General features: G+C 35.2%; 1 protein-coding gene across 3 annotated transcripts in view; it reads left to right on the forward strand.

The window, feature by feature from the left end:
• Positions 1 to 2035: 2035 nt before the first annotated feature.
• Positions 2036 to 23149, forward strand: part of LOC127833659 (proline-, glutamic acid- and leucine-rich protein 1-like) — a 105277-nt gene continuing 84163 nt past the window's right edge. For 2 of the 3 annotated variants that reach the window (XR_008027532.1, XM_052359060.1), the window contains exons 1-13: positions 2036 to 2196; positions 2466 to 2530; positions 8431 to 8536; positions 9571 to 9720; positions 11093 to 11218; positions 11597 to 11747; positions 12910 to 13039; positions 13453 to 13540; positions 14085 to 14179; positions 16580 to 16684; positions 16949 to 17087; positions 17436 to 17604; positions 19776 to 19831. Coding sequence is in view for 2 of the 3 variants with exons in the window: in XM_052359060.1 (XP_052215020.1) it covers positions 2059 to 2196; positions 2466 to 2530; positions 8431 to 8536; positions 9571 to 9720; positions 11093 to 11218; positions 11597 to 11747; positions 12910 to 13039; positions 13453 to 13540; positions 14085 to 14179; positions 16580 to 16684; positions 16949 to 17087; positions 17436 to 17604; positions 19776 to 19831 (1518 nt within the window). In the remaining variant the exon portion in view is untranslated. Of the gene's footprint in view, positions 2197 to 2465; positions 2531 to 8430; positions 8537 to 9570; positions 9721 to 11092; positions 11219 to 11596; positions 11748 to 12909; positions 13040 to 13452; positions 13541 to 14084; positions 14180 to 16579; positions 16685 to 16948; positions 17088 to 17435; positions 17605 to 19775; positions 19832 to 20205; positions 20416 to 20896; positions 21557 to 21944; positions 22257 to 23149 lie in introns of those variants that run through there. The other variant, XM_052359059.1, reaches the window with a different exon arrangement.

Consider the following 23149-nt stretch of genomic DNA (forward strand, 5'->3'; position numbering starts at 1 on the left):
CATGGTTTGGGGAATTATGCTTCCGCCAAAGTAGTTCTGCGAAGGAATGAACATGTTAACAATGAAAGAAAAATCGTTTTTATTGTGTGTTTAAAACGGAATATTGTTTAAAGAAATGTTATTTAAGTATGATTAAATGTAATTTTGAATCTCTATTAAGACTGATAGCGATTATCAGAAGCACGATTACCTGACCTACTTTCGCTTTCAATTTTCACTCGTAAAAGAAGTGCTACCCACAACTCCTTTCGCGTTAGTACACAGGTCAGTAAGACCGGTTTGTACTCAATGGACAAAGTGATGTCGATGTCAACATACATGTACATGTAGATTTACACACAGAGTCGATCTAAACATAAATTATCAAAACAACTATACTCGCCTGATTTGTTCATGGACGCTGCAGATTTGTATGGCGTCTAGATCTAGCCTTCACATATTGTGTAGTGTGTGACCCAACACAAGATAATCCGTCATAATTCTATTAAACTTCGAAACATTTGTTGCAAACGGGTTATTCTTACTAAATAGACTTTCTTTGATAAAATAACAAAGACACAGTTTATTCATCAAAGAAAAAACTCTTACGTTTACTGACATCCAAAAGCAAAACAATTCGAATAGACTACTGAACCAAAATACACGCCCATCAATATGTTCTACACACACAATTTCACATCCAAATAGACACGCACATTACGAACATCAATAACACGAATAAGCTAGATCTACATGTAGTCTTAATCCTTCGTCTCATCGGTTCCATCCGAGGTAAGTAATCCGTAGAATATGCACTTTTTTCATAATTACATCCAGGATAAATTTACACGAAAAAAATGCGCGTCTTCAATGTTTTATTCCTATACATCGCATACTAGTTTCTTGTACACCAAAAGATGACATCACACGTGTATTTTTGGAAAATGGCGCAATAAGTTTGTCATTTTATGACGCCATCAATCAGCTGATTCATTAAAAGACATTATACGGATGGCGAAAAATTATGTCCCTTGACTAGAGTTAAAGGTTGAAGGTCATATAATTTTAAAGCTTAAGTTTTCTCGACTCTAGAGATTTCTCATGAAAAATCATTCAGTGGTAAATATTCCATGCACGCGACAGGTATATTCAACAAGGTGGGATACAGGCTTGTTTATTTCGTGAGGTGTTATACCGTCAATGTCGGTATGAAAATGGGATAAAATGACAATCAAAGCGACGCAAAAAACGATACTCAAATATATAAATTGACAAGCAACAACTTAAGACGCCACGCGACATTTGAACATTTGATTGTCGCTTCATTGCGCTAATATTTGCTGGGAAAAGTAGCATAGTTGTGTATTTTTTAATTGCCGCTTGTCGTTGTAAAATTTCGCTTGTGGTATCGTTTGTCGCTTTCATTGTCTTGTGTCGAGCTCAATGGGCGACAGGAAATATTTCTAACGACAAGTGGCATTATATCCCGCAAAAATAGTTTGCCATCGACTTAAACCCATGAAACACGATACCTTCAAATCAACGAGCGACATTTCAATGACGATATAATACTAATACTGGCTATACAGAAATTGGTAGTATTGCAACCAATGGTGTTTTATTGTCTGATTCAGAGAAAAAATGGACAAGTTGCACATAATTTTTAGCAGAATGGTTCATTCATTGGAACACCGTTTAATCTGTTTAAACCCTCAATGCTTTGCTTTTTTATTTCGGGTCATTATACAAGTTGTTCAGAAGTCATTCTTTTTCCCCAGCATTTGTTTAATAGGCTATCGCGACCGTCATCATGTGTGTTTTAGCATCCTTCGACCAATAATATATAGGCGAGTATGCTTAATATGTGATTAATCACATAGCTTTTATCATCAATATTGTAACTATATTTATATTTCGGCCTGTAAATATATATAAACATATGTCAATGTCACCGATGAAATATTTTATCAAGTTCTCTTATTTGTCGGCTTCCACTTAACTCGATTTTGACTAGATTGTTCGTTGTACAAAATTAGTATAATGTAACCTGTTCAAGGGAGAGTATTCATATTTTAAAATATGGCTGCGCCCATGGAAAGCATGATAGAGAAGTTACTGAACAACAGTTTCCAAAAGTATGCTGTTCAGAGATCCGGAGACTTACAATTACAGTCTTTTGTCAAAGTAATTGAGACGAACAAACTGCTTCTGAAAAGGGTAAATATGATGATTTCTGCATTCCAGTTTCAAACTAAAATTTGGAACAGTAATTCGGATATGGTTATACTTTTAGTGGTTTAAACAACGATCTGTTTCCTTATAAATGAATTTTAATCCTGTTCGACTCGCAACAAATGTCGCATTATTTTTATGCCTGTTAAAGATGTTTAGTAAGGGACTAGTAATTTAATGGAAAAAGACTTAATTTTATTCTAACTACTCGGAAATCTGAAGTCTGTACGTATCATAATTTATTTTAAATTTAGGATGACGAGGGCAGTAACGACATTGTTGGCTACATTCACCAGTGTCTAAACAACTCCAAACAGAGGTAGGTTTTTAATTTGTATTTGCAACCAAGCACACTTTTTATGCTCCACATTCAAAGGGTAGGGTTGGGGGTCAGAAAATAGGTTTTTGCAGCTGTCAGATTTTTATGTGGTGCATATGCAGGGCCCTCAATCCATTTTAGGGGAAGCGGGTCGCTACCCTCATGAGGGGGAATTTTCGCGGCGTTTCCCTTTTTGGGGGATTTTTTACTTGCTCTCTCATTATTACATTTGTACATATTTGCACTATATTCATTTCTTTTTTCATAATAAAGTATGCTTGACAAGATTAAATCGAAATAGAATTAAGATATAAAAATCATGAGACACTTCTTGTTTTCGTCTTTTTTTATTTTTATTTTTTAAATCAGGGGGGATTTTTCCCCCAAAAAGGGGAAAAAAGTATACTATTCAGGTGGGGGACTTTGATAGATTGAGGGCCCTGATATGTAACCACATAGTCTATAGATTTTCTAATAATTCTATCAGAGAAGTTAATTATCAACCTTTGACCACTATGACCAGCTGACACAGTTGACTGACTTAATACCAGCTCATAATATCAGCTTGATCTGTTGACCATTGTGATCAATTACCACAGTTGATTGATTTAAAAACCTGTTCAGCCAGTTAATTTTTCACTCTATTTTGTAAATATGATTTTCATTGTGTACTGGACATTGAAAGTGGTAGGATTTGGGTTTTTCTTGAGTTGCAGATTTTCATCTTCATCAGTATTACTTCTTACCAGTTTTTACCCATCACGAGTCAGTGAGAAGCAGTGAGGCAGACAAACAGACTTGTGTTAAAGCCCAAACCACATTTTGGGCTTTAAAAGTCCTATATTGAATACACAGGGTTCCCGCTGTCGATTGCCATTGGCGCCAATGGCGACAAAATAAATATTCTGGCGACAAATTTTCGCAAATGGCGATTTTTCGAAAATCCCCATTTTTTTCTGCTTAATATTTCTTTCAAATGACATAAGACGCTCTGTTTACCAGCCGCTTTACGGCAGCCGTTATGCAATCGATTTCCATGATGTAAGCGACACTCCTGAAATAAATGGAGCATGCGACTGAAGGAAAGTGGCATGCAATGGTAATAATTACGATAATCTGGGGTGTTGTTACAAGTTATCTTAATTGGTCGGCATGAGTTTTATTGCTTCAGAGATAAGGTAACATTGAAATATACCGACTTTGCGCTTAAATGTGAAGAGTTTGTCACAGTGTTCGTAACCGATTCAAGATCGTTACGTTGACAACCATGACAATCAAAAAGGCAAGTATCGATTGTTTTTTGACAAATCGGTGTAATTATAGAAAATAATTAAACATTTTACACGTATTGGTTCTATTTAAAAATGACATGATATTTCTGTTTTACTCGTCAAAATGGCAAGTTCAGAGTGTAAAACGACTTTTAGAAAGTGAACATAAGATTCTGATTATGTTGAGACTCATTCAAAAATGCAAGCGGTCCCCCGCTAACTTTCACCAGCTAACAAACAAAGACAGTTGTTAATCAGAATATCCTTTCCTTCAATATGATTTCCAACACACAATCTATGCTGTGTGAACTCTTTATATCAATCCATTCACTTCCAGATGTACTGTGTAAAAAAAGATGAACATAGTTAAGCACATGAAAATAAATTTGACATTTGATATACACAAATGCTTATTATATTTGACTGTTGTGCTATGGGCTCTATGCAGTATTCTAGCACACATTAATATTATTTATATAGATCTACTACACATTAATAGATTATTATTAGTATTACTAGTTTATTAATATTATATTTCCTTTTTGTATTTTCAGATTACCAGAAAGCTGCTGAAGCACCCAAACTGTGGCAACATATTCAGGCTGCTAAGAAGGTGTCAGTCAACAAGACTTACAACTGATTGAATGTGCCTTTATTAAATTAACACTATTAATGTGTTGTTATTATTAATAATACTGTTATTAAATCAATTCATTTAACATACTGTAAAATGCTCAGTTTTTGTTGGTTTTATAATATGATCTCCATTGCCCAAATGTAGCCCCAGGGTGGCGACAACATGTTTAATTTGGCGAAAGTAAGTGGCGACAACTTTTTAAAACCCAGAGGGAACCCTGATACAGTATTAGTGAAAGAAACTGTTGTCATCTATACTGACTGTAACAAAATATTGACAAGTGAATCCAACCAGAAAGACAGTATATTACACATAGCACCTCACAGACACCAACACATGAACTTATCTCCATATTTCAATTTTTGTTGTTTACATTACCAGAATATGGCCTTAAACTAGAAATGGCGCGGCAGAGGCCGACTCATATCCCCACGCCGCATGTTTGACCCAGGGGGCGCCCCAGGGATGATAATGGGGCCATGCATAGTTGAGATAGACCGTATTGTCATAAGAGATGTTCAGTATCAATAAGAAGTAAATCAGTGTAAAAATGAAAAAGTTAATGTAAAATAACATTAAACAAGAGATGCGTTTGTCAGAAACACATTGTCCCCTACTGCGCCGCTTTGATTTATTTGGCAGGTTCATAAATTACCTCACTTTAAAGCTTATGACTTCCCTTGGATTTGTTGTTTTTTTTACCTTTGACCTTGAAGGATGACCATGACCTTTCACCACTCAAAATGTTTAGCTCCATGAGATACACATGCATGCCAAATATGAAGTTGCTATCTTCAATATTGCAAAAGTTATGGCCAATGTTAAAGTACATAAAATAAAAAAATGAGTGAAAATCTCTGACCTGGCCTCACCCCAACCCCCATAACTTTTGTCCCAGGGGTCAGATCAAAATTCCAAATAGTGTAGGGTCGCACATATGCTCATAGCTACCATGTGTGTAAGTTTAAAAAATTCTTATAGTGTAGGAGGAGATAGTGGCCAGGACGGACAGACGGACGGATAGCGGAGATAACCACAATATCCCCACGCTTTTCAAAAACCGTGGGGATAAAAAGAAAAAAAATGTTAATCTTAGGTTGCATGTTACTTGACAAGAAATGTTGGCACTTTACCAGCATGGGAACTTGTGCACTTGGGCATTTTGGTGCATTTCATTTGATTTGTTGGACATTGCTGTAGTTTTGGCAACGAAGCAGAATGTTTTCTGTACTCAACAGACTCATGACTTCTTTTCATGGGAATAATTATGGTGAAGATTTCCTGTCTCAATGTTTTCAAAATTAAATACTTAGTCAATTCAGGCTTTAACATAGCAAATAATAATCCATGAGCTTGTTAAGTGCACTAGTTTCTAGCTCTTAGTTATACAAAGAGTAATCAACTGAATTATATTGTTTTACCAGTAATCAAGTGTCATTTTTTAGCTCTACTGGCCATAGGCCAGAAGAGCTTATGGGATGGCATGGTGTCTGTCTGTCTGTCTGTCTGTGTGTGTGTGTTAGACTTTCTCTTGTTTATCCGATGAAGTCCACAGTTTTCATCCGATTCTTTTTAAACTTGCTCAGTGTCTTTATATTAATGAGGACTCCAACCCTATTGAAAATGGGTTACATCAGAGTAAAAACTCCAGAATTATCTCCCCTTGAATTGAGAAAACTGTGAAATAAGGCTTGTTTATCCGATTAAGTCCACAGTTTTCATCCGATTCTTTTCAAACTTGCTCAGTGTCTTTATATTAATGAGAACTCGAACCCTGTTGAAAATGGGTTACATCAGAGTAAAAACACCAGAATTATCTTCCCTTGAATTTGTGAAAATTGTGAAATAAGGCTTGTTTATCCGATAAAGTCCACAGTTCTCATCCGATTCTTTTCAAACTTGTGCAGTGTATTTATATTAATGAGGACTCAAACCCTATTGAAAATAGGTTACATCAGATTAAAAAGTCCAGAATTATCTCCCCTTGAATTTGAGAAAATTGTGAAATAAGGCTTGTTTACGCAATAAAGTCCTCAGTTTTCATCCAATCATTTTCCAACTTGCACAGTGTCTTTATCTGAATGATGAGTCAAACCCTATTGAAAATGAGCAATATCGGAGTATTAAGTCCAGAATTATCTCCCCTTGAATTTGAGAAAAAAATGAAAATCTTTAACATTTTGCCATAACTTTTGCAATATTGAAGATAGCAACTTCATATTTGGCATGCATGTGTATCTCATGGAGCTGCACATTTTGAGTGGTGAAAGGTCAAGGTCATCCTTCAAGGTCAAAGGGAAAAAAAAGCCATGCAGAAGGGGACATAGTGTTCCCGACAAACACATTACTTGTTTGTTTACATATAAAGTTCTATCCTTTCGAAACTTCACTGGATGTTTTATATCATCAAGGGCCAGAACCCCATTGAGAGTAAAGAAAATTTGTCCAACCTATTGTTGAAAAGGAGCCATTTGAAGTTTAAATTTTACGTTTCTTCTTGTTTATGCGATAAATTTCCCATTTTGGTTCTGTTTATTTAAAACCTACTCAGATTGTTCATACTATCAAGGGCTTGAGCCCTATTGATTCCAGCCAGTAGAGCTATTCAGGCCCTCATGGGCCTCTTGTTTTTACATGTCGGCATGGATGATATGAATATCTATCCTGGGAGGCAAAATCAAAGCATTAAAGAACAAGTGAAAATTGGATCTGTTTTTATGATTGATTGACAGACATTAAATACAGGTAAATACATTTTTTTTTTAATGAGATTTTGCAAAACCTGTCTTAGGTAGACTAGAGTTGTTGTAAATGTACTTTCTAAACATGGATAATGCATATTATTTACAATTATACAATTTTTTTTTTGAAAAACAAACAAAACAACAACAACAAAAACAAACAAAAAACAATAATACTAGTTAAAGCGAGATTATACGACTTTTTATATGTGTAAAATTGAAATATATTGATAAAATAGGTTACAATAACACAAAATAGCCAAGAAAAATTATACATTGAAGACCAATTTCATAAAATGCAGCAAAGACAAATTAGCGCCCCGAGCCAATTGTGACGAAGATATTTCGTACATATTTTCCTACAATAACCGAATCATTCGTCTTTTAAGTTAGTATTGGTGTGTCATATGAATAGATATCGTTGCAGGAATTTAAAATGAACCGTTAAACTAAATTTAGATTCACATCGTACATGCATGATTTACATGCTGGCGAATTCGACTGTACAGACATTTTGGATTTCAGAATTAAATATCTGGCTTGTTTTGCATTTTTTGAAACATGCTCGTCTTAACTTTAATTTTCATTTATATTGAAATATGTGTTTAATAGTTGTTTACACATTTTATATAAATAAATAAATATTTGACAAAAAATCGTATAATCTCGCTTTAATTAAGGCCTGTGTCTACAAAGCCACAAGCACACAATCAAAAGCACTATAGCCCTGGACTTGAGGCTGGTAGTGGGTTAGCCCAAAGAATATTAATTAGGTTAGATATGGCCTATATAACAACTGCTTGAACTTAATATACATGTATAATGTTTTTAACTCACTTTATGATTGATTAACAGACAAGTTGTAAATACCTTTATAAAAATGGAGATTTTGAAAACCCTGTCTTAGGTAGACTAGAGTTGTTATAAATGTACTTTATAAACATGGATCATAAATATTAATTACTGTTAAACAAATATTTTTCCGAAAATAAATCAAAAAGCGAAAAAACCATAATACTAGCTCATGCAGGCCAGTGTCTACATAGCCACAAGCACAAAATCAAAAGCACTAGCCCTTTACTCAAGGCTGGTAGTGGGTTAGCCCAACGAATATTAATTCGGCTTGATCTTGCATTATTGTTCAACTACATGAACTTAATGTATAATGTATTCATTGAACTTACTTTACAAAATGTAGAATGATCGAGTGATCCAATTATCTGAATGTGTTGTGATTCTATGTTTCTTCAGATATGAGGGTTTGATACTGCTCGGTGTGCTAGTAAAACAGAGCTCTACAGCTATATTCCAAAAGAATGCTGTTACTTGGCTGAAGTTGCTACTTAATATTTTACAGGTAAAATAGATAGAAGTTGAACAGGATTGTGATACAGTCAATTAAAGGGATCTAAACTTACAATTTGAACTGAGTAGCCCAGACTTATTCTTAATGTACTTTTTAAAAAGAATACATAGAAGTTTTCTTAAAAATGTACAAGCCCAGAACCAGTGCTTTTTTCCTTCTTTAGCAAAGGCTTAATATATAAAGTCCCCTTTCCCAAGAGAAAGGCCCCTTCCCCTCCTATAATTTCTTTAAAATGATGCAATTTTCCACAAATTTCAAGCTTATTGTGAGAAATTTATTTCCCTTATTCAGTTTTGTCGATAACTTTTTTCCCAAAATGTAAGACCAGGCCCTTTACACAAATCAATGAAAAAAGCCCTTCCAGAACACATTTTGTAGGGCATTGCTTGTGGGCTCATGCTAATTTATATCCTTGATGAAATCTTAAAGAGCCCTTAGGGAAAACAAGAAAGATTGTTAAAATATTGTTATATAATGACAAGACATATTAAATTGAATAATAATAAGAACCACTGAATGACTCTTTTGAAATATCTGGGGTTTGTGTACAATTGCTAGGCTTAGAACATGAGATTAAAGAAAAATATTTGTATAAGAAGTGAAACTGCCATTTGAAGATTTCCAACTATTGTTTAGTATTATTGTAGTGTCAATTTTGGCTGTCTGTAGTATTCATAATTAGTTAATTGCTGCAGAAACAGTCTGATTTATGTTAAAGACAGTCATCAAAACTAGCAGTCTAGAATTATAACTTTAGAACACAAAATGTTATCCATCTGCATATATGAGCTGCATTATACAAAAATGCTATATGTTGCCAGGGTAGCTTTAGACCAGCATTTGGGCAGTCAGGTCAGCAGGCAAGGTTTTGTTGTCTCATTAACAGGCTAGAATGCTTGCAGGCGCCTGCTGGAATGGAGCTTTGCTGGACACATTTAACATAAGACCCATTTTCAAATGTTCTAAAATTGACCACTGTAAAAACGCATCGCCAATACAGAGTGTGTTGTGGTTCACATTTACAGAGTCACTGCCCCCCGCCAGTGCACCAAGCTTGTTGTAAGTTGCTGTCACAGGTAATCGACCATTCAGACAGCTTCTCTGATGTCTCAAGGGAGGTAACCAGCACATTCATCCCACAGTTGCTGCCCTTGTTGCTGACCTGTGAACCTGGGGTGAGTAAGAGACTATGCATTTTGTGCATATTTAGCAAAGCATGTTCATTTTGAGCTTTTGTGATCACCTTTTGTTTGTTGCGTGTCGTCTGTCGCCTGTTGTCCATATTAACCTTGTTACCACTTATTGCCCACATTTCATGAAATTTTATCAGAACATCTCTCTCAATGAAATCTTGTCCAAGTTTAAAACTGGGTCATGTGATGTCAAATATAGGTCATAAGGTAAAATTAAAGAAAAACTGAACACTCTTGAAGTTAACATTTTTTGCCCAATAAAAATGAAACATATTAAAAACATTTGTACCAATCATATCCCTGCCAAGTTCAAAAATGGTTTCCGTTACGGTAGTTGAAAAACTTGGCTGCCAGGGGAAGGGCTTATTTGTCTATGGCAACACCTTGTGACATTTATCTGCATTTGTACCGCTAAATATCAGTGGCTACCCCCATGCAAAAATTTTTTTTTTCCCTATTTTGGGGGGGAAATTCCTTCCTAAGAAAAAAACCCACGCAAAACCAGTAACGCTGTTTTTCCTAGCCTCATGGATACGGCAGTAGACGGGAAATATTACATTTGAAGCTCCTGCATGATTTTAACAACTACACCGTTTCCCGTCGATAAAATGTCTCATAACGCAAATTCATACAGAAAAAAGCTTAATATAAAAAGATTACTATGTGCAAAAAATTGATGTTCTCTTCAAACAAACAATATCAGCCAATAGAAATCAGATCTATAATAAGCCTTTGTTTTTTTTGTCCTCTATAGAATATAAAGTTATCAGTTGATTTGTAATAGCATGTGTTTTTGATGCATAATCGTTGTTTGTTACAATTTATAGTTCATTATTTGCATGCTTATGGACATTTTCCTTGCAATTTATTGACATATAAATGTATAATTATTTATTCATTAACTCTTGAAACACTAATTAATATAAAATAGTGTAGTTTTATCAATCGTAAACTAATCCTTCTGTAACAAATACAAACATTTAAATAAGGACATTAAATTAAAAAAAATTGATAGATTTTACAAACAACGTAATTCCTGATAGCAGTCACTACTGATATTCATTTTTTGAGTGTTTCTTATATGAGACTCTTTTGATGAATATTGGGCTAAATGCATGTGGGTAAATTGATGTCCCACATTAGCATATGCAGCTTGTACAGGCTCATCAGGGACAACACTTTCCCCTTTCATGGATTTGTTTGTTTTACGGATGTATCTTCTAAACGAAAATCCAGTCTAGGCGGAAAGTGTTGTCCCTAATTAGCCTGTGCAGACTGCACAGGGTAATCTGGGATAACACTACGCACATGCATAAAGCCCAGTTTTCCCACAACAAGGCTATTTTATCTGTAGTGCCTGTCAGCTGCCCTGACATGTGTGAGCATGTGTATCAGGAAGTACCCTGGGCCAGTGGGGCCGTTCAAAGCAAAGCTTCAAACCCTAGTGGAGCAAAAATTAGCCAATGGAAAGAATTATGAGGTAGGACTAGTATGCACAAAAGTTCTGGTAGATGCTTAGTATGTTTGAATTGTGTTTATTAATCAATGCAATACTCTCATAAGTTTGGTTTTGAGCATTTTAAACCTTTAATGTCATAATTGTAAACCATTTTATTTATTGAAAGTTTTAATTTTGTTTTTCTGACTCAGTGTGTATTTGTTTGCAACATTAAATATTTTACAAAAGAATGATCTTAAAAGAGTGCATAATTTTGTTTATTTTTAAGATAGTCATACAGTGATTTTTGGCACTGAAAAGTGATCTTTTACGGTTATACTGAAATGTATATTTCCTGTGCAGTAAAATTTTGGCCAAATAAATTGAAGTACTGTTCAGTAGTTTTTTTTTTTGCTTAAGGAACTCTATGAGTGTTTTGCATTGCTGGCAAGCTGTGGTTCTGGTGGAAACCTTGGGATTAAACACACAGAGGCCTGGTCAGAACTAGCAGAGGGGGTGTTGGCCAGTTTACATGAGACACTCAGTTGCATGTACAGTGATGTGGATATGGGTAGGTCATCGAGTGGGTCCAATGTCTTAATAAGTAATACAATTTCAAAATGCGGGTGACTAATTTACTGCAAAGTTTGTATATTGATATTATTTTGATATTAATATTGATGGAATTTTTTTACTTTTATTTGAAGATGCAAAATGCGTACCGTAACAGCCTTTTTTTTCAGAATTTAATTTTTTTGTCACATAAGGAAAAGTCAAATAATGAATCGCTGATTATACCTCTTTTATATCCACATGAAGGGAAGGTGGAAAGGAATTACTTATCCAATAAGTCTGTCAGTCTATGAGTTGTCTGTCATGAAAATATCTGGACTTTTACTTCAGGCACATTTGAGGATTTTGAAATGACCTAGCACCGTTGTTATGGTAACTGCTACCCTTCATAAGACTGTCTTGCTTATGAATCATATGGCTTATATCTTTGAGGTAAAGGTTTTACAACATATGCTCAGTAGTGTCAACACAAAATGAAAGGTTATTGTATAACATTAAACTCTCAAAAGAACTTATTGGTTACCTTGAATTTCATACTTTGAGAACAAAGGCCACTTCCCCTAAGAAAAAGGCCCATTCCCCTAATATAATTTATTTTAAATAAAGCAATTTTCCACTTATTTAGTTTTGTAGTTTTTTCCCCAAAATGGAAGGCAAGGCCCTTACCCCAAAACGAGAAAAAAGCCATGAATACATCACTTATTTGCAAAGCTGTACATTTGTTTCAAAGCAGATTGTGTGGGTTTCATCATTGTCAGTCATAGCTCAGGTTAATTTGTTAATTTTACATCATACCTGTACTGGGAAATTAATTTACTGTTGGGCCATGGTTTCCCACACTCATTCTTTTAATACTTCCTATAATGTTCTCAGAAAATATACTGGCCAAACATAAATCATAGGGGCCATTGGCTGTAAGCACCTGCTTATTTGTATCCATGAATGTACAACTCCTTAATGGTTTTTCCACTCAGACGCAAAGTGTAAATGGCTATATGCAACCAGCATACAACCAGAACAGCCAGCCAATATCTTGCAGTCTGTTCAGGTGTTATGCTGTTAACTGCTTATTTGTATCTTAGGGTTGGAAATGCAGCCTTTAAAATTTAAATATAGCAAAAAAGTTTTTTGCTGGCTTTAATTGTGACTATATTCTGCAGGCTCAGGAAGCAGTTGCACCGGGAAACCACTTGCAGGATTACCTCCCATTGATTTCAGTCACAATGACAGAGTTGTGGCCCTTTTCAAAAGGTGGTGTTCCCTCACCAAGTGTATGCAAGCTTTACTAAGGTACGGATGAAAAGCTAATAAGCTGCATTCTTATTTCATTGAATGGAAAGGTGCCAAAATATCCAACACAGAAATGGTGAGTAGGTCCTAGTATTTTCATTAAAATTGTCAGTATCCAAATTGAAAAGAGGTTCAGGAATAGAAGGAGATCGTTGAGTTATGCTTATCATTCAATTTAAGACACTTAAAAATATAAGATATCATATTGTTTTAGTTTATTATAATTTCTTATCAATATGTATATGTGTGGAAATAAGGTTTAGAATATTTCTTACAGGCCAACTATAAATATAAAATAAAATTAAAGGGACCAAATATTCTTTTAATTTTCTTTATCAGAATTTTAATACAAATGACTTTCAATAAAAATGTTCATTACATGTATTCATTTAGTTAAGCCCCATTCATTGTAGAGAGGACTTCAATGCTGTTGCAAGAGTGCCAGCTGATGACATCTTGAACATCATATTCCACTGCCTGTCTGTCAACACTAATATGTTGGTAGGTATTACACTTTTACTACAGATATCCAAGTTTGTTGTAAGTGTTCTAGTTACTTTCCTTATATCTAAAGTCAGTGTTGTTATTAATTGTGCACTATATAGTTAAGATGAATTTAACAGTACTATGGAATATCAAAAACAAAATGGGGTTATATACTAAATAACATAAAACCTTAGTAAGATACAATTTATAAGCCTATCCTTATTGTTCCGGGACCCTATTATATCAGTAATATGTTGGTCTGCCTGTCCTTACAGACAAATACAACATTAGTTAACTGATGACTGAAAGCCAGGAATCGCTGTTGCTTAATGGATATTGTTTCCAGATAGCGACCAGGAGGTCGTGGGTTTGATCCCCACTGTCGAGCCTTCTTAAGATCTTCCCAAAGACTTGTACTCATCATAATAGGGAAACAAACTCAATAGCGTTTCAATATGCACTCAAGCTTAACTAAATGTGTTTAAAATAAAATAAACCCACACATGTACTATTTTCTATATCGCAGTATTTTACCATTCACTATGTTTCCTGCTTACAGATGAGCCGCCCAACCAGTGAGAGGTCGCTACTGGCCAGCTTCAGTCAGGACGTGCACATACATGCTCTTTACTTGCTACAGCAGCTCATCACACTGTAAGTGTTGTCATGATTACCCAGTGCAGTCACGTAACCATGGAAAGTAATGAATTATGGTCTGAAAGTAACCTTGTGCAAAACAATCACAGAGGGCCGTTATTTTACCATTGTTGCCAAATGCAGAACCTACCATGGTTACTTATTGAAATTATTTTACCAAGATGACCTTATGTAAAACTTATCATGGATACCTAGTGCAATCGTACATACATGGATACATTGTGTGATCATGTTACCATGGATACCTGGAGCACTTATGTTATTATGGATGCCTATTCAAATCATGATGGATGCCTATTCAAATCATGATATTATGTAGCCATTGATGCCTAGAGCAGTTATGTAACCACATATACCTAGTCAATTCATGTAACTATGATAACCTAGTGCAGTCATGTAACTATGGCTAATTCGTGCAGTCATGTAACTACCGGTATGATTACCAAGTGCAGTCGTGTCACTATGATTAAAAGATTACCTAGTGCAGTCATGTTACTAAGTGTAACTAGTGCAGCCATGTACCTATGATTACCTAGTGCAGTCATGTTACTATGTGTAACTAGTGCAGCCATGTACCTATGATTACCTAGTGCAGTCATGTAACTATGTGTAACTAGTGCAGTCATGTACCTATGATTACCTAGTGCAGTCATGTAACTATGTGTAACTTGTGCAGCCATGTAACTATGGATACTAACTGCAATCATGTAACCATGGATACCTAGTGAAATCATGTCACTATGGATACCTAGTACAGGCATGTAACTATGATCACCTATTGCAGTCATGTAACTATGGCCAACTTGTGCAGTCATGTAACTATGGATAGCTAGTGAAATCATGTAACTATGAAACCTAGTGAAATCATGTTTCTATGGATGCCTAGCAGTGTTTTTTATGGCAATTTTGGGGCCGATATTTGGCACCATTCCCCTCAAAAAAGAGTATGTATTTTTCCCCAATTTTGAAGAAAAAAATCCCCTCCAGAAGTTTAAAAAAAAAATTGTTTTTTTTTGTTTTTTTTTAAGAAAGAACTGTCTTATGATAAATAGATCTCAAATTTATTTCATAAACAACTAACAAAGTATATAACTATAATTAATATGATTATGAATTATTATAAAGAGTTATATCAAATTTGTTTTTCCCAAATCAGTGTCCAACACCCTAACCCAAAAATGGCCATTTTATTAAAAAGGCCTGATGTATCTATATTGTGTCAGTATTTGTTGATAAAAACATTCCAATTTTGTCCATTTTATTGATAATAAATTCTCAAATTTGCCATTTCATCGACTAAAAAGATCCCAATTAGACTCAAATTGGCTAGGAAAACTGAGACTGTGCATGACAGCTGAACTGTCTGAAACTAATGTTGAAAAGATCATTGATATATATTTAAGAAAAAGGGCAGAGACATTCATCTGTGAATATCACATTCATACACACATATGTATTCATATAATAAATATCATTACATATAAAAGAGTGAATTTTAAATTTTCCCCCTTTTCCTAAAAAACGATGCGTTTTTCCCCTTTGGATGGGCCCCGCCACCATTCCCCTATAGGTGAAAAAGTGCAGTCATGTAACCATGGATACCTAAATCAATCATGTAACTATTGAGATCTTGTGCAGTCATTTAACTATGGCTTCCTAACGTAGTAATTGAACAATGGCCACTTAGTGCAGTCATGTTGCCATGGATACAAAGTGCAGTCATGTTACCATGGATACCAAGTGCAGTCATGTAACCATGGATACCTAGTGCAGTCATGTAACCATGGATACCTAGTGCAGTCATGTTACTATGGATACCTTGTGCAGTCATGTAACCATGGATACCTAGTGCAATAATTTAACAATGAATTCCTAGTGCAGTCATGTAACTATGGATAATGCAATTATGTAACCATGGATACCTTGTGATATCTTTTGATACAAAGTGCAATCATGTTACCATTGATACCTAGTGAAATGATATAAACATGTATACCTAGTGCAATCATGTGCCCATGTACACCTAGTGCAATAACTTTACAGTAGATACCTCGTTTAATCATGTAACTATGATAAATACCTGGAGCAATCATGTATGCATTGATACATAGTGCAGTGATATAAGCATGGTTACCTCATATAATCATGTAATCGTTCCTTGGTGTGAGTTGCTATGTATCAGCCACAGTCTTATCTTGAATTAATTGAAAAAAATGAAGACATAGAAAATATATTGGAATTCAAATATTTCATATTCAATTTGTATGTATCTACTGGTAATACCAAGGTGATTTGTAAAGGCTTGGAATCATATAGTGTACAATTTGGGTACCCTTGGGATTTAAAGAATACAATGCATGTAACATGGTCTCTTGCATGATGTTTCTCTTGTTGTAGATGTGGCAGGAACCTGATCCCCCAGGGGGTAATGATTGTTAGTGTCCTGACCCAGGAGCTGAGCTGGTCCCACAGTGAGGGGGATGGACACGACCAACATTACGGGTAACCAGTCTTGTCACTATAGGTAACCAGTCTTGTCAATATGGATAACCAGTCTTGTCACTATGGGTAACCAGTTTTGTCACTTTGGACAACCAGTCTCGTCACTATGGGTAACAAGTCTTGTCGCTATGGGTAACAAGTCTTGTCGCTATGGGCAACCGTTTGTGTCACTATTGGAAACCAGCCTTGTCGCTACAAACAAACATAATTTCCTTGTGTCAAAAAGAAACTCTGTAAAGTTGATTACACTTCTATAATTATCAGGTGTTTACGGGAAGTTGTCTTTGAGACCTTGACAGTATGGATCAAAGCTCTGGATGCATGCTCTAGTGTGAAATCAGGGGAGACCACACTTGTCAAAGAGATCATACATGATTGTCTACCTTATACATATACACTGAAGGTAAACCTGTTAAATCTTAAAGATTAAAATAGTGTTCATTGTTTATAAAAACTTTTCCATTTCATGTCTTGATTGGGTTAAACAATTATTTCACTGAATTATATATGGTATTTGAAAGTCAAAATAACTTGTATGTATGGTTGTGTGTTTAGTTAAACATATGGTAGGGTATGGTTTAAAAGCATTGTGAGATTAGACTAAAATCCTCTGTAAAAATTACAAATTAAATGTGATTTACTTTTCTATTTTCATGTTTTTTATGTCAAAAACTATCAAATACACCAATATGTGAACATTTATTCTGCATACTTATTTGTATCATCACAGCCACGTGTTATTTCTCCTTAGATGACCTCAGGTCTTAGCACTGGCTCCAAGACTGACAAGATGACCAGTGGTCAGGGGTCAAGGAAGGGCCATAAAGGGAAGGGTTACCATGAGATCTCCCAGGGGATCAGTACCCAGAGGAAGTCACAGCCCCTGGCCAACCATAGCTTGGTGAAGGCTGCATTAGAAGGTAGAGAAGGGCTGCTGTTTTTGCATGCAACTTAGAGGACAAGCTAGAAAGGCCTTGGTTAACTTTCTATGTGCACGTGATTTAGGCCTCTGAAATGGTAAAGCAAAGCTGCGTTTTTTCACATGCAATTTTAAGGCCCAGCTTATGTTTCTATGTACACATGGTTATTGATTAAGGCCTCTACAATGGGAGAGCAGGGCTGTGATTATTTTAAAGGAACTTAAAGGTCTAGTTTTAAGGCCTAGCTTTAAGGTTTAGATTAATAATACTATGTTTGCATGGTTACGGCTTCATGGTTACATGGTACATGGTTACGGAATGTTGAAAGATGGATGTATGTTTGCATCTGTTATATATAACATTAGAATTGTTCTCAGTGTGCATGAAATAAATTATGAGAACAATAATAACATTAAACACTATAAAGTTACCATTTAGAGGTGAGATGAAGGAAGTAAAACTTATTATGGAACTGAAAAAAGCATTACATGTTCCTAATACCAAGGATTACGAAATAGAGCAAGTTATTTCCTTCATGTTTGTTTGAAGAGAGAGCTAGGGCCTAGAATCAACGTTTAGGGCCTATTTTAAGTTAGGTCCTCTCTTCTCATAGGGGTATTTCAAAGAACAATCCCATCAAAGATCTATTGAAAATAAAATCTATTTGTATTCACTTAATTGCTTAGAAATGATTATTTCCTGTATATCCGTTTTAATACATATATGGCATTAGAATAACGTAGACTTACACATTGATTGTTTGTTATACACAGCACAAGTCCATGTCTTTAATAAGATAAAAATGCATGCTTCATACACCTTCCTTTTAACAGGAGCAAATGGGTCTTTATGTGCTTGCAGTCTTGTTCAAATGTATTTCAGATGTACCATATTGTGTTAACCATGTGAATAGCAAATGTGTGCTTTTTTCACTAGCCTTAAGAAGTTTACAAAAAATGTCTCTAAAATGTTAGTTTTTAGAATAAAAAATGTTAAATGAATATAACCATCGTAACTGACCATTTTCCCATTTTTGTTATTTGTCGCAAAAAAGTGATAATGAGGCAAAATGTGATGGTATTTATGTCGGATGTGCTGATGGTATTTATGTCAGATGTGCAAACAATTTGGTCAAAATCGGCCAAGAAATGCCCAAATTCAGTAAATAGATAGGGCTTTTCAATTTCTGTCCATGGACAGAAATTATCTAAATTTAAACCACGTGACAATTGCATCATTTTTTACAACGCCATTTGCATGAATGATGAATAATAATGTCATAACCAGTTTAAATATAGGCTGTCTTACACATTCACATTTTGTTTAAATCATGTTCACATTATGTTGTTTTATAGTGCCAATTTAATTCGTAAATAGACTCCGTCTGCTTTATGACTTCGTTTTCAATACTCGTATAACCCGCCCCATGTTTACTTATCTATCGACTGCTTGTTTTCACTTAGTTAAAATTTCACCATTAAATCTCTACCGATACACTTATTATCGTCTGCTATGATTACATTTTGCCTTGTCAATATAAAATGCCCGCAAACGTTTAATTCTTGGGTGCAGCCATCTTTATTTGTACATGTCATTATTTTAAGCTCGTGTATAATGTGTCCTGTATGTCCAGTTGTAATTTATTTTTTACACACGCAGCCATGTTTGTTTCGTATTGATATTGTACATGTTATAAATGTAGATAACTTGCTAGTGTACAGGGAAAAACTTAAAATATCTCTTTAAACCTACAAAGTATTAACACTAATTGATTTAGATCCAAACACAATCAAACTGATTGTGTTATTTAGTAGTTCGTCTTTGTTTTGAAATGCGCGTAAGTTGACATCACATGAAATGGCGCTGATGTGACCCAAAGCGTGCATACATCACAGGTGATTAATAGTCTTGAGGATTCCGTTATGTATCTGATTAGGTTTCATATTTTTTATGCTTTTAGCATTTTTTGGCACAATTTTTGCGAAAATCAGTATGGAAGAGTTAAGCTTTAGAATGTTTCTGACGAATACTGATCAATTCTGGTCAGTTGAGATGACTGAATTGTTGTGAGAAATATCAACTCAGGTGGCTTTAAGGTTATGCTAAATTTATAATTGTTTGGTTTGCAATTGCTTATAGTCTGTTTGTATATTACTGTTTATATGTTACAGCCCTGTATTGGATGTTAACCACATCCGGTTGGGAGTTTTCCCAGAAGTCTCTTCAGGTAGTTTGAATAGTTTCTTGTTATTTGAATGCAATTTAACAAAAAATATGCAATTTTACCTCTGGGAAGTGTTCATTTAAGCAATTAATGTACCTTGTTAAGTAATACTCACCAAAAAACTCAAGTTATTACCTGCAAAATTGTCATTGTAAGATTTGTGCACATGGATATAACTGTTGTTTTTACAAAATCATTACATTTTTGCAGAAATCAGCGGTTAAAACATGGTGCATACATGAGACATACCCTATTAAAGAAACGCAAATTTTGGTAAAACTATTTAGACTAGTCTTGATTAAAAAGAGTCACCAAAAATGTTATTGGTTCAGTGTTGATATATACTAGCATGTTTACGATACAACCCCCTGTTCCAGTCAGTGCAAGAGTTTGTGATCAGGAGCTTGCTAGCCCTCCATCAGGCCCCTCTTGGCAGCCTGCCAGCCCCATATGCTGACCCCAGCTGCAGAAGGGGTCTCTATAGGGTTCTGTCTGCCTGTGTGACCTCCACACACGCCAATGTACCGCCCCCTGTTCAGGTTGCACTTGGACTGTTCTCTGCAGGACTGCGCGACAAACATGCTGATGTAAGTTTTCTTGTGTATTTATTTTTTTCACTATAACTTGAGTATTAGTTTGTCTTTTGATTTAGATTAAATTTTGTTTTCTCTCAACCAAATATATTTTAAGCTAATTTGTTTAACCTTTTGTTGGTTTTGATTTAATTTCTATGATTGTCCGATAATTTATCTCCCTTTGTCCTCCACCACTATGTTGGGGGACATATTGTTTTGCCCTGTCTGTTGGTCTGAACGTTGGTCTGTCTGTTGGTTTGTCAAACTTTAACATTTGCCAAGTCAAAGCGGCGCAGAAGTTACATAGTGTTTCTGACAAACACATTTCTTGTTTTATAATGCAGTGTTTTTTATTATTACTGATTTAAAATCAAAGGTGGTCAGACTGTCTAATTTGTTACCCCTTTACAGTGTTTAAATTTTCATTCATTAAATATATACACACAATTTTCTTAATTTTCTTGTTATTTATATCCACGAAATTCTTTTTCAGGTATCGTCATATTGCATGGAAGCTATGAGGTTGTGTGAGGTGTTGATCCATCCTAGAGTTCCCTGCCTAAAAGGGCCTGTCGTGTGTGAAATATTGATTCAGATCTCCGAAAGCCACCAGGAACCAACTGTCTCTGACATTATCAACAAATCTGGTAATCAAGCTCACAGCAGTCTGGAAACAAAGAACGGGTATTCTGATGCTAGTTCTGAATTTACTGGAAATGAGGTAGCGATTGCTGGAATAACTGCTGGTAATATTGCATGTTACGGAGGGTATTTCGAGAGAGAAGGGGCAACAAATAAGGAAGGAAAAAGGAAAAGAGTAGGGGAAGATAATGATAACACAGAAAGTGCCAAGAAGATACATGCAGAGAATAATATGAAAGAAGAAGAAAGCGAGCCCGATAGTGGCACTGAAGATGAAGTAGATGCTAGTGACGAGGATAATGACAGTAGTGATATAGAATTCACTGTCCATAAAATAGATTCAAATGAAAATCAGGAAGGAAATGTACCAGTTGAAATGAATACCGTGGTCGTTGCTGATAAAGCTCATTCGAACACAATGAGTGATGAGGATGATAAGGAGATGGTGGACAATGCTCTAAATGTGGTGCACCAAGAACGTAGCGAGGAACAGACAGAACCAAACCCTGAGGTACACTCTCGGAAAAGTGTTTTTTTGGCTTTTAAATGGTTTTTACTTTGAGATTTGGCGTCTTCCCCAATCTTTTTTACATTATATAATAATATTAAATTACTGCAGAAATATTCAAAACAAAGTTTACAAGTATTTCACTTTCAATGGTTTGGGTGAGAAAACTGTATAGAAATCATTATTTAAATTAGTAATGATCATGTTGGGAAAGAAACATGTATTTCCTCTGTAAATATAAAAAAAGGATAATAGCAAAATCTAACTAAACAAGAAGTGTGTTGCCTTTCCCAATCAGTTCATTTAACAGTTCGGGAATTCGCTTATAACGATGGAATGTTTTGAAGATTATTTTATATAATTTGTAAATATATATCCTCATTCTTTGCAGGCTAAGAAGGAAATTACAGACATTCTGTCTTCTTTTGTTGATGCTGGACCAGACTCGGATTAAGCTCTTGTGTGTGAATATTTCTGCACTTTTATTAACATTCGTGTCGGGAATAACAAAAAGAAAAATAATCAATATAAAAAATGTGTTTGAAAGACAACTTATTTGAATTTTATTGGAAATAAGATTATGAATGTAGTTTTATGCATTGGGCGAAAGTATAAATTCAAATTAAGTGTGTTGTTTTGATTGCTATCTCTCTAAAACATTCTTAATGTTGTTGTTTAGGAATAAAACATGTATCGAAATATACTATGTCTGCTTTTTAAATGTATGCTTATTATCGTAAAAAGAAAAATGAACGTACTACAAACCCACAAAAAAGCCAATTATATGTTGTATATATCAATAAAACAAGAACGAGCAATTTTGTCAACCACTCAACAAAATATGAATATTATTAAAACCTTTTCCTTTTTAGCTCACCTGAGCACAACGTGCTCATGGTGAGCTATTGTGATCGCCTTTTGTCCGTCGTGCGTCGTCAACATTTACCTTGTTAACACTCTAAAGGTCACATTTATTGTCCAATCTTCATGAAACTTGGTTAAAACAATGTGTCTCAATAATATCTTGGACGAATTCGAAAATGGTTCCGGTTGGTTGAAAAAATGGCTGCCAGGGGGCGTGGCAATTTTCCTTATATGGCTATAGTAAAACATTGTTAACACTCTAGAAGTCACATTTTTAGTCCAATCTGCATGAAACTTGGTGGGAACATGTGTCCCAATAAAAACTTGGACAAGTTCGAAAATGGTTCCGGTTGATTGAAAAACATGGCCGCCAGGGGGCGTGGCAGTTTTCCTTAAATGGCCATAGTAAAACCTTGTTAACACTCTAGAAGTCACATTTTTAGTCCGATCTTCATGAAACTTTGTCAGAACATGTGTCCCAACAATATCTTGGATGAGTTCGAAAATGGTTCCGGTTGGTTGAATAACATGGCCGCCAGAGGGCGTGGCAGTTTTCCTAATATGGCTAGAGTAAAACCTTGTTAACACTCTGGAAGTCACATTTTTAGTTTAATCTTCATGAAACTTTGTCAGAACATGTGTGCCAATAATATCTTGGACGAGTTTTAAAATGGTTCCGGTTGGTTGAAAAACATGGCCGCCAGGGGGCGTGGCAGTTTTCCTTATATGGCT

Source organism: Dreissena polymorpha, chromosome 6, assembly GCF_020536995.1.
Source record: "Dreissena polymorpha isolate Duluth1 chromosome 6, UMN_Dpol_1.0, whole genome shotgun sequence".
Classification (NCBI taxonomy): Eukaryota; Metazoa; Mollusca; class Bivalvia; order Myida; family Dreissenidae; genus Dreissena; species Dreissena polymorpha.